Source organism: Beta vulgaris, chromosome 3, assembly GCF_026745355.1.
Source record: "Beta vulgaris subsp. vulgaris cultivar EL10 chromosome 3, EL10.2, whole genome shotgun sequence".
NCBI lineage: Eukaryota > Viridiplantae > Streptophyta > Magnoliopsida > Caryophyllales > Amaranthaceae > Beta > Beta vulgaris.
In genome coordinates this window covers 10808157-10820500 of record NC_079204.1, presented here as the reverse complement: position 1 = coordinate 10820500, position 12344 = coordinate 10808157, and the positions used below count along the sequence as shown (strand labels likewise).

Below are 12344 nucleotides of genomic sequence, written 5' to 3'. Positions count from 1 at the left end.
TGAAAAAAAGGGAGGGGATGAATTCAAGGTTAGCGAAGCAGACATTTTGCGAAAAGCAGTGGATTTTTGTAATTTCTATGACCTTGGTTTTGTTGGGTATGAATTTACATGGTCAAATAATCTAGGGGGTGCAGCTAATATACAGGAGAGACTTGACCGCTTTTTTGCCAATGAATTGTGGAAGTCCAAATTCCCAGATTCTTTCGTGTCTCATCTCCCGAAGCGGAAATCGGACCACTTGCCTTTGGTGGTTAGTGTAAAGGCGCCTCATGGGCGTGTAGTGAAAAGAAATAGAAGCAAGAGATTTCGGTTTGAAGCCATGTGGCTTAGAGAGGAGAAAAGTAGGGAGGTTGTGCAAAATGCGTGGAGTAAAGGGGATGATGTGGGTGTGAATTTAGCTCGCACTACTACAAAGTTATCATTGTGGAGTAGGAAAACTTTTGGAAATAATGCTAAGGAAATTAGAGCCTGCCAACACCAAATGAGTGCGCTAATGGAGCAAGACCCAACGGTCGAGGTGGTAAACCAAATGAAAAACATTGATCTGAGGATGGAGGAACTGGAGAAGAGAGAAGAGGTTTACTGGCACCAAAGGAGTCGACAAAATTGGCTGGAAAGTGGTGATAAAAATACCACATTTTTTCACCAAAAGGCGAACCAACGGGAGCATCGAAATAGCATTCGAAAAATTCGAAATGAAGCTGGTTCGTGTTTTGAGGATGAAGAGGAGATAACTGAGTGCTTTGCCGACTACTATGAGACTCTTTTTGGAGCCACCAATAATTGTGATATGGCCCCGGTTAGCGAGCTGATTGAGCCCCTTATTAGCGACGAGATGGCAGCAATGCTGGGAGCCCCATACCAGCGTGAGGAGGTGGTGACGGCACTCTCACAAATGCATCCTAACAAGGCACCGGGCCCTGATGGTATGAATGCTTTATTTTTTCAAACTTTCTGGCCCACTATTGGTGAAGATGTAATTGATAAAGTACTAAATTACATGAATGTGGATGATATTGGCAACGTTAATCAGACGCATATTGTTCTTATTCCAAAAAAGAAACAATGTGAGTCTCCTGTTGATTATTGCCCAATTAGCTTGTGTAATGTGCTTTATAAATTAGTGTCAAAGGTGCTTGCTAACAGAATGAAGAATGTGTTGACTGAGGTTATTCATGATAGTCAGAGTGGATTTGTGCCGGGTCGCTTAATTACAGACAACGTGCTGGTTGCGTATGAATGTTTTCACTATCTGCGAAAAAAGAAAAAGGGCAAGAAGGGCTATCTGGGGTTGAAGTTGGATATGAGCAAGGCGTATGATAGAGGTGAATGGTGCTTTCTTGAAAATATGATGATGCGCTTGGGTTTTCCACGAGGTTATACGCAGATGGTGATGAAATGTGTTTCTTCTGCATCCTTCTCGGTCCTTGTAAATGGCCAACCATCTAGGAGTTTTAAGCCTTCCAGAGGCCTCAGACAGGGTGACCCACTTTCACCCTTTTTGTTTGTCTTATGTGCGGAAGGTTTGTCGGCTCTAATTAGAGATGCGGAAAACAAGAAACTGATTCATGGGCTTAAAATTGGTCGGAGAGTTTCCCCTATTTCTCACCTCTTTTTTGCAGATGACAGCCTGCTTTTTATTCGAGCCACTGAGGAGGAAGTGGAAAATGTGCTAGATGTTCTTTCTACCTATGAAGCTGCGTCTGGGCAGAAACTGAATATGGAAAAATCGGAGATGTCCTTATAGCCGAAATTTGGAGCCGGAGAAGATTAATATGCTTCAGATGAAGTTAACCTTTAAGGCAGTTGAAGGGCATGAAAAATATTTGGGTCTTCCGACTTATATTGGAAGTTCAAAAAAACGAGTTTTCCAAGCTATTCAAGATCGTGTCTGGAAGAAGTTGAAGGGTTGGAAAGGGAAATGTCTATCTCAAGCGGGTCGAGAAGTTTTAATTAAAGCCGTGGCGCAAGCAATCCCGTCTTACGCTATGCAATGCTTCAGGCTACCGAAAAGCATTACAGATGGAATTGCGAAAATGTGTAGGAGTTTTTTTTGGGGACAAAAGGATGAAGAGAAGAAAATAGCGTGGGTGGCATGGGAAAAGTTATTCTTACCTAAGAAAGAGGGGGGACTTGGTATTCGAGATTATGATATCTTTAATAGAGCGCTGCTTGCAAAACAGGCTTGGAGAATATTAACAATGCCGCACTCTCTCATGGCTCGGGTGCTTAAAGGAAAATACTTTCCTTCATCTACATTCCTTGAAGCGTCTGTAAACCCGAATTCAAGCTACACATGGAAGTCAATTCTCTCTGTGAAGGATGTGTTGTTAAAAGGTGCCTGTAGAGTTATTGGTGACGGACGAAACACTAATATCTGGAATGACCCTTGGGTCCCCAACCTATCAAATTTTCGGGTCCATGGAAAGGATGGAAGTAGGAGTGCAAATGTCCCTTAGGCTGTCAATGATCTAGTGGAGGCAGGTGAATGGAATGGTCTGGTATTGGAGGCTTGTTTCACGAGCAGGGAACAGGAAGCAATCAAAAAAATTCCGTTACCCATTCATGACTTGGAGGATTCGTGGATGTGGAGTCTCACAAAGCATGGAGCTTATACTACGAGAAGCGCCTATTTTAATGTACTATTGGAGGAGAGGCGTAGTCACCCTTCGACCTCGGCTCGATCAAACAATAGTGTGTGGAAACAATTGTGGCATCTGACGATTCAACCGAAGATCAAAATGTTTGGATGGAAAGCGTTGCATAATGGGCTAGCGGTTAATGTTAATCTTGCTAAGAGGGGGCTTCACATTGATCAAAAGTGTCCGCGATGTGGGGATGCTAACGAGGCATTAGAACATATGCTGATGACTTGTGCTGATAGCCGTAAAGCCTGGTATTTTTCTCCTCTTCGAATTGATGTTGCGCAAGTGAATTGCGGCAGGTTTCGTGATTGGGTGTTTGAGCTAAACCACAACAACAAAGATGAGGAGTGGTGGGTTTTATTTTGGATGATGTGTTGGAATATTTGGGTGGGAAGAAATGCGTGGGTGTTCGACAGGAAACAGCGTGATTTTATGTCCCTAATAGATAAAGCTGTGCAAGGAGGAATGGAGTATGCTGCTGCAAATACTCGCAAGGGGAAGAAGGATAGGGTGAATGAGGTTGATGTGCGGTGGAAACCGCCGGCAGAAGGCACCTATAAGCTTAATACGGATGTTGCTCTTCTTGGTGGTAATCTAATAGGAATGGGGGGAGTAGTGAGGGACTTTGAAGGAGATGTTGTGGCTGCATTTTGCTGTAGGAAGGAAGCTACCAATGACGTAGCGGTTGCGGAAGCCTTAAGTGCTCGCCTGGGGGTTAAAGACTGCCATTGAAGCAGGATATGTGCACCTGATTTTGGAAGTGGACAACATACAGTTGTTTTCTCATCTGCAGAGCCGACGATATGAGCCTACACCTTTTGGGAAAATCGTCCAAGATATTCTGAATTTTGTAAGACAAGGTGTCCATGTTTCTTTTAGTCATGTAAAGAGGAAAGGCAATGAAGTTGCACATAGTCTAGCAAAATTATGTAAAGCTAAGGTGGGTTTTAATGTGTGGCTGGAGGACTTTCCTTCAGAAATAGCTAGTACTGTAAGTGCAGACATGATTTTGGAGTAATAATATTTTCCTCTTTCCCGTCAAAAAAAAAAAAAAAGCTCAACCTATTTCTGGCAAATAATTGTGTTACATTTTTGGCTTTCCGTTGCCCTATAGGAACCTTTGATAAATGCTTCTATGTGAAATTTGAATTATAATGTCGTTGCATCTTAGTTTGTATGGACTCTTTAATTTAATGGTGATTGGCGATTAATGCGATTAACATGTGACTCATACGAGCACTCATTGTTTGGTTGGAAGAGTTGTTGTGAGAGAGGTCGTGGTTATGTTAGATCCGGGTAACTCATAATTTTATTTCCACCAAGGAACTTGATTTTTTTTTTTTTTTGCTTTGAACTTCTAGTATTTTCAATCGTAGATTTCGGGCAATCCTTGGAATAGGAAAGACGGTTCTGGGTATAGGAGAATGTAGGCATCACGGGGTTGATTATTGTGAAGACTTCTTAGTTCTTACTGTTAGAATTCAATAACGCTGATGTAATTTTTGGGTCTTCTGTGGCTGGAAAATTTGGGTCAATGGTGACTAACTCGAAGGAAAGCGTAATGCAGTTCCAGTTGGTGATAAGGAAGTCTTATTGCAGGGAGACCCTTTGCTTTGGTGTTGTTTAATATCTCTCAAGTCGGTGAATTGAATCGTATTCAACTGCAGGATGACAGAAAGGGAGGGGGCCTGTCTGTACCTGGTTACTTCCAGTATTCATGGAGTTGCGGAAGGGAACATTGAATAATCCTCAAGGAAGGGGGACAACAGGTACCCTCACTTACAATAGGATGAAATAGAGACGCTGATCAAGGATATGGTAGTAGTTGGAATAATAAACCCAATTGCATTTTCCTGCCCCCATTCTCTAGAGAAGAAAATGGATGGTTTCTGGCGATTCTGCGTCGACTATCGACGCCTTAAAAAGGAGGGTGCACGATAAATATCTGGTACCCATGATTGACATTTACTATATGCCAATGTGGGAGGATATCATCGCTTGTAACCTGTATTTCAATGTAAAGTATCGTTTCGTTTTGTAAATTATGCAGTTGAAGCTAAAGTCATTAGTTTGGTCTTCAAAGCCACTAGAACAAGAATTTAATCACGGTTTTGATAATAATAATAGTAATAATAATTAATTGATCATCTTGTTCATACACTTCTTTCGTACTTTTTCTGTTACTCTGGAATTAGATGTTGTCTCAGTGAGGGGGGGGGGGGGTACTTGGACTGTTACACTAGCTTGTCAAATTTGCTTAGTAATGTTTGTAATTGGCGTCTACTTGAAAATGGAAGATGTCTACTTGTCGCTTTATTGTAACTCATGTTTACTTTTGATGGTCAGAACTGTGCAGAGGTTCAAGATAAGTGGTGTTTCACTGAGCAATGAATATTTATCCAGTTGTATAGAGAGTTGAGCTTGTTGCAGTCAACCATCGGAAACTCCACTGCTCTGATTCTATAGCTGGGCAAATTGCGGTGGCATGTATATTAGTGAATGAATTGAGGAAACTAGGAATCCACTTCCCTCTTTACTTTATTGGTAATTTTGGTGATGAGCATCAATAAGAGATATCAACTTGGCTAATTGATTTGCATAGTTTCTCAAGCTATGCCTGTCTTTCATTATATTTAAACGTTGGATAATTTGACATTTTTGTCAAAGTTTCATTGACAAGCACATGTCGTAATAGTAGTATATGACAAACACCACTTCCAAATTCCAATTATGTGATTTGAGTAATCATGTAGAATAAGCATGCCATGGATGTCGTGTGGTAAAGAGCCTGATGGTTTTTTGGCATGACATTTGCAATTCAATACATTGTTTTATGTGGTTGAAATATACTCCCTCCGTCCCTTAATAGAGTGCCCATTTCTCCAATGCACGTTTGCCAATGCACGTTTTGTATCGTTAATATCTTTAATTTTATATTAGTAAAAATTATAAAAGTTTGATTTTCTTAATGTACGTAATGAGACGAATCAAACAAGACCCCACATGACTATGTTTTTTCTTATATTAGAAATATTTTTTGAGGGCTTTCTTTACCTTTGAATAGTGTCCAAAAAAGAAATGGGCACTCTATTAAGAGACGGAGGGAGTACAATTTTGTCATGAATAAGGAAAACCTTTTGTTAGATCAAACTGGTTAATAATTACAGTTCATATAAACATATTTTTTCATGTACCAACCTTGTTTCTTAGCCATACTAATTATAGACTCTAAGTTTCTAGGCTTATGGTTGAAGATCACGCCATTGCATCACTTCTAAATTTCAAAACACAAGAAAGGGAATAGGACACACCATTCCAACCCATGAACGACCTCCATACACACTAGGTTTTCTCTTAGCCATTCATCAACTGGGCCACCTATTAGATGAGTTGGGGAGAGTTGCTCCCAGACCTGACTCGAAATACTACAACCACGAAGAATGTCGTTGCTATCTTCGGCATCTGTATCACAACAAGGGCATAACAGAGATTTGACAATTTGCCGAACGTAGAGCAGGAGGTTATGTGGTAGCCTGTCTCACCAAACTAACCTAAGAAAAAATTTGACTTTAGGTTGCGTTTGCGCTTTCCAAAGCCATTGGATGTTAACATGGTCGTGCACACTTAAGATTTTTTAATCCGGCTTTGTAAGCCAGGGCGAGTGAGAAACCCTTGTGCGTGACAAACTTATTAGAAGATATAGTTGCAAGAGATTACAAGCCAAAACCTCGCACTAATTTTAAACCAAAGCATAGGAAATTTGTCTCTAAAGTGCTAGCTTTTATGGCCCTCCACTCAATCAATAATGTCTCTCGTATTTGTTAAACTAAGGCTTGCAGGAACGAAAACTGGTAACAATTATAATTAACTTATCTGATAACCGTGGCATGAGAAAATCACTGCCCTAAAGTTGAATTTTCCCCGTAACAACACACAGATTCTTAGCAATCAACCTCCAAGGATACATAGTTTCTGCATTTCCAGTGTTGGCAGGAAAGCAGATTGAGAACGATCTTGAATATTGCCCGGAATTTTAGAGGAAAAAGAAAGCAGAGAAGAAGAGTTTTGCGTGATTTCTGTGTTTTAATGAAACAATAAACGCCAGTATTTATAGAGAGAGGAAACCAGAACGAAATCAGAAGGAGGCTGAAATCGTGGGAAAAACGGTCACTTAGTGGGGAGAATCATGGCAGTAGTCATGAGAGAATCAAGGAAACCGACACCATTAAGGGAGATATTAAGGGGAAAAACGGTAACTTAATACTGAATAAAAACGGTCATTAATCTGACAAAATATTGACTGAAAAAGATAGTTAAGTTTATTCCCCAAAGCCCAAGGCCCAAGTCCCATGGTTCTTGTAACGCCCCGACTTCTAAGCATCACTATTAAGTTAATTAATTACAAAGATTAGCAGCGGAAGACCTTCCTAGCTTAGTCGGTGCGTCACTGTCGTACTCTCCACACGTGAAAGTACAAGGCAACATTCTTTCATATCACTAACTTCTATAATAGTGGTAGTACTTCTAGAAATATATATAAATAGCTTAAGCATAGCTGATGCAACGTAATCTAGTGATCATAAACTTGGATTACATAACCGTCATAGTCGCATGAATTAACGTAATTTAATCCTCACTGCTACGTCATCCTATTTTCATATGCATACCTAAAACAGAAAAAAAAACGTCATGAGCCGAGCTCAGTAACATACTACTCTAACAACGTAAATTCATTTCAATTCATTTTATTTGCAAACAGGGAGAAGAGAATATAGTAAAAATCATTTCGTAAACATACACTTCGAATCAGGAATTTAAAAGTCATTTCCGTTCATATTATCTCCATTATCACATTTCATTATCAGAAAACTTTCTTTGGTTACTTGGCAAGTACAGAGAAGGTATAGCCACCGAGGATATTCATCCCCCATCAGAAGGTGACATATAACATCATAGATCATAACAGAAGGCAAAGCCACCGAGGATATTCCTCCCCATCAGAAGTGGCATATAATGCCAGACATCGTAACAGAAGGCAAAGCCACCGAGGATATCATCCCCCATAGAAGTGGCATATAATGCCAGACATCATAACAGAAGGCAAAGCCACCGAGGATATTCATCCCCCATCAGAAGGTGGCATATAATGCCAGACTCATAACAGAAGGCAAAGCCACCGAGGATATTCATCCCCATCAGAAGGTGGCATATAATGCCAGACATCATAACAGAAGGCAAAGCCACCGAGGATATTCATCCCCCATCAGAAGGTGGCATATAATGCCATACATCTAACAGAAGGCAAAGCCACCGAGGATATTATCCCCCATCAGAAGGTGGCATATAATGCCAGACATAACAGAAGGCAAAGCCACCGAGGATATTATCCCCCATCAGAAGGTGGCATATAATGCCAGACATCATAACAGAAGGCAAACCACCGAGATATTATCCCCCATCAGAAGGTGGCATATAATGCCATAATGCGGGTGCCACCGAGGACGTTGTCCCCATCAGAAGGTGGCGTTGCCGCCAGATAACATAATGACACGTGCACGGCCTAGGAAACATAGTACTGCCATTCACCATCTTTCACTTTCATTTATCATGTTTCGTTCTTTTGAGTAATTTTCAGAAATCATATTAAAGTCATTTCATAACATCATCAAATCATTTGCATAGCCAAACATTTCATATCCCGCACACCATATAAAACATAGCATAAACATTATATAAAAGCACCATAAAACGCAGTTGGAAGGGGAGTGCGGGTGTTAGCAGTAGACGTTACCTGGAATCCTGCTTAACAACCTTGATCGTAGGGGAAGGCTCGTAATATCTCTTCCTTTTTATATCTAATAATCAATTCACGGATTAATAAAAGACTTATCAATATTTTATTCGGAATTTTGAGTTTACTGATCCATTTCCATCCTGTGTCCATTTTAGGAGGTATTTAGGAGTTTTATATATTAACGTCTTTGGTGGTTGATAAATAGTCGTAGGCATTCTTTCCACTTAACAACTTAGCGTCTAAGCTATAATTCACGACTTGTGAATATGAACGTCTTATTATAACCTTTTCATATTTTATAATTTCAAAACGTTATAATTTTGCTAACCTTTATCTCAAAACTTCATTCTATTAATCATAGAGTCCTTTTAAACATATTCTTCGTCATTTTATAGATTAAAACAGTGGTCATTAATCTTATGGTTCATGAATATACTTACTGACTTGTAATTATAAAACTCATAATAGAACTCTTTCATTCTTGTATATAATTAACTGCTACCTTTACATATACAAATTTAACAAGTGAACTATACTTATTTACTATTACTCTTTAGTTGATATGTTATAATTACATAAAATATAATATTAAGGTTATCACATACTACATCGTCATTTAATCATTTATTAGTCATAAGACCCCTTTAAACATATTCGTTATTTAATCGAAACAATAGCCATCAATTCCATGATTTATGAATCCAGCTTAATTAATAACTTGTAACTATAGGCCTCGTAATATAACTATTTTATTCGTGTAATATATGTAAGTGCCTGCGTGAATCTGACAAGTGATCTATACTTAACTTTCATTATTCTTTAGTTGATATATTAGTTAGAGTTATATGAAATATATTATTAAAACAAATCATTATTTATTAGTCATAGTTAAGTTCATATAATCAAATCACAATTATTAAATCTAGTGGGTTCTTTATTATGTTTGTGTTATTAGATCATGAATATAATTGATTAACCATCTCAATATTCCATTCATTTATTAAATTAGTAAAGTCATCCTATAACACTAAGCCCAAATACCCTGTTCATTTACTGATTTAATAATCAGCCCAAATAATAGGATATAAGGTCTCAAACTACACATGACTTAAACTCATGTAAAATATAAAGGGAATTAAGAGTGATGTGTGTTATGTTCATCATACCCACTGATTCAAATATTGAGGCACGACAGAAAGGACTCCAGCGAGGACGATCGGAGCTCCGGCGACTGAACGACGAGTCGAGGCAGAACGTAAGGTGGTGTCACGACGGTGGGCTGTCGGTGCTGGGGCGGCGCGCGCGGTCAGCGACACGACGAGGAGACGAGAGAGAGAGAAAAACTGGGAGAGAGGAGAAAGAGAAGAAGCTGAGCGACGGAGAAGGGGGTAGGCTGGGTTGGCGCCGCGGTGGGTTACGCACAGGGGGTCGTCGTCGGAGGGTGGTGGTGCTGTGGTGGCTGAACAGAAAACAGAGGAGAGAGAAAGTTGCGAAAAAAAACAGGGGATTTGAGGAGTGTTTTGGGTGGTTTTTTCCGGCGAAGACTCAAGTGGTTTGAGTGAATGGTTTGAGGGGATAAACATGGCCATTTATAGCCATTGTTGAGCTTCAATTGTGCCCAGATTGCATTGATGAAATTGAATTACAAAAATGGGCTATTGGGTGATTTTGGTTGAGAAATGAATTTTTATTTAAAGTTGAATTTTTGTTGTGCAAGAAACCCATTTTGGATTTAGAAATCCATGGGTGGGTTGTTTGTGGAAGGAAAACTGAAATGGGTTGAAGGAGGAGAAACTCACGTTTTCTGTTTTGCAATTTCTTCTTTTTCTTTTTCTTTTCTCTTTTTCTTTTCCTTTTTATTAACAAAACCAAATTGACCTAACTTTGTAAGGTTCAAGTAATTGTTTTGATTATTATTTGTTTTCTTATTTTAACTAAAGAAATGATAACTTGTTATTATTAGCAACTCTAGCCATACATAATATATATTATCTTTTAACGAACTAATTATCCATTACTTGGATATAAAATAACAAAATTTTGATTTTAACTTACGATTAAAGGAAAAATTTAGCCACTAACTAATATTATTTAATTTAAGCAAGTTTAAAATTTTCGGGATATTACAGTCCTGGCCCGGTCCAAACGGGCGGTGCGCGTGTGTGGTAACTCCAATCACCACATACCCACTAAAAGTCCTAACCGAAGAGTAATGGTTATAAACCTTTACACTTCTCTTTTATTCTTTCAATGTGGGATAAATGACTATTCATATTCTTTTGAAGCAAACTTTGAGTTTCTAAAAACACTCTTATAAACTCCAACAATCCCCCACAAAATTCAAAAGAAGAAAATAGAAAGAAACAGGGCTAAAAAAAGATGATCTGAGCAATAGATACTAAGTTTCGAAGTATCAATGTTTTAGGGACTTGAATTGACACTCAATGCATACAAATATGTCTTACTGTCGTAAAAGGTAGATTTCTCTTTGCACCTTTAACGAAGTTAGCAAAGCATAGTTGCGCACTCAACCTTTTTCAAATCAAGATACATTCTCGCAATTGTAATATAGGTGCCCCACAATTAGCCTGGATTCTCATGAATGCTCTAGAGAGACTAAGCCTTCGGACTCTCATAGATGATTGGGCGTAACCCCCACATTCACATAGGTAAGTTCATCAAGTTTGTACTGTCACAAACCACCTCAAATAAGGCTAAGAACTTATTAAGAGCTCTATGCTCCACCTTACACATATCACAGTAGGTCAGTAGTTTAAAACAAAATACTACATCACTTTATTAATAGGAATGGCAGTAGTACACAATAACTTGAGTTCTTTTGTGATTTCGTTTGACCCTTTGAACTTAGAATTCCTAAGAAGGGTATCCATCACAATTCACTCCACAATAGGCTTTAAACCTATTCCTTCTGCCGACTCCAACACCATTTTTCTACAAAGGCCTTTGGTGAGAGGACCAACAATGTTCCTCTCTGATTTTACATACTCGAGTGACAAAACATTATTTCTAACTACAGCATGCCTTAAGCGAATATGCCTTCTTTTTCCATTATAGGCTTGATTATTGCTACCCCAATTGCTGCGTGCGAGTCACATCGCATAGAAACTGATGGAGCTGGCTTCCCCCCATAAAATATCAGCAAGCAAACTCCTTATCCATTCAGCTTCTTGACCTGCCAATTCTAAAGCAATAAACTTAGATTCCATTGTAGATTTGGCAATACATGTTTGTTTTGATGATTTCCATGATATAGCTCCTCCAGCAAGAGTAAAAACATAACCGCTAGTAGATTGAATCTCATCATTCTACGATACTCAATCAGCATCACAAAATCCTTCAAAAACACAAGGTGTCCTTTGATAATGTAGACCCCAATTGATAGTGCCTTTTAGATACTTCAACAATCTAATCAAGGACACCCATGCTCCGATTAGGATTGTGAGTATACCTGCTCAATCTACTAAAGCTAAGCATATATCAGGTCTAGTATAATTCATCAAGAACATTACACCACAATTATTTTTGCATATTGTTCTTGTATATACTATCCCTTATTCTTTTTCAAATGAATACTGAATCATATGGGGTTTTCACGGAAACAATCAAATTGATCAAACTTTTTAATATTTTCTCAATATAATGAGATTGATTTAAAGATATCCATATGAGTTCTAGTAATCTTTATTCGAAGAATAACATCGGCCTCTCCTAAACCCTTCATCTCAAAACAAGAATTTAGGAAACTCTTAGTTGCATTTACTACGTCTATATTGGTCCCAAAGATCAACATATCATCCACATATAAACATATGAAAATACAACTAAGTTCATCAAATTTGGAATAAACACAAGCATCAAATCATTTACCAAAAAACCATTTGAAG

At 38.7% G+C, this 12344-nt stretch overlaps 2 protein-coding genes across 2 annotated transcripts; both read left to right on the top strand.

Moving 5' to 3' along the window:
* Nucleotides 1-1775: 1775 nt before the first annotated feature.
* LOC130590757 (uncharacterized mitochondrial protein AtMg00310-like) lies at nucleotides 1776-2459 on the top strand. Its single transcript, XM_057393299.1, has one exon. It carries the CDS (start codon nucleotides 1776-1778, stop codon nucleotides 2457-2459), a length of 684 nt encoding a protein of 227 aa, XP_057249282.1.
* Nucleotides 2460-2741: 282 nt separating this feature from the next.
* On the top strand, nucleotides 2742-3377 carry LOC130590756 (uncharacterized). The gene has a single exon (XM_057393298.1). The coding sequence runs from the start codon at nucleotides 2742-2744 to the stop codon at nucleotides 3375-3377; it is 636 nt and encodes a 211-aa protein (XP_057249281.1).
* The last annotated feature ends 8967 nt before the right edge of the window (nucleotides 3378-12344 follow it).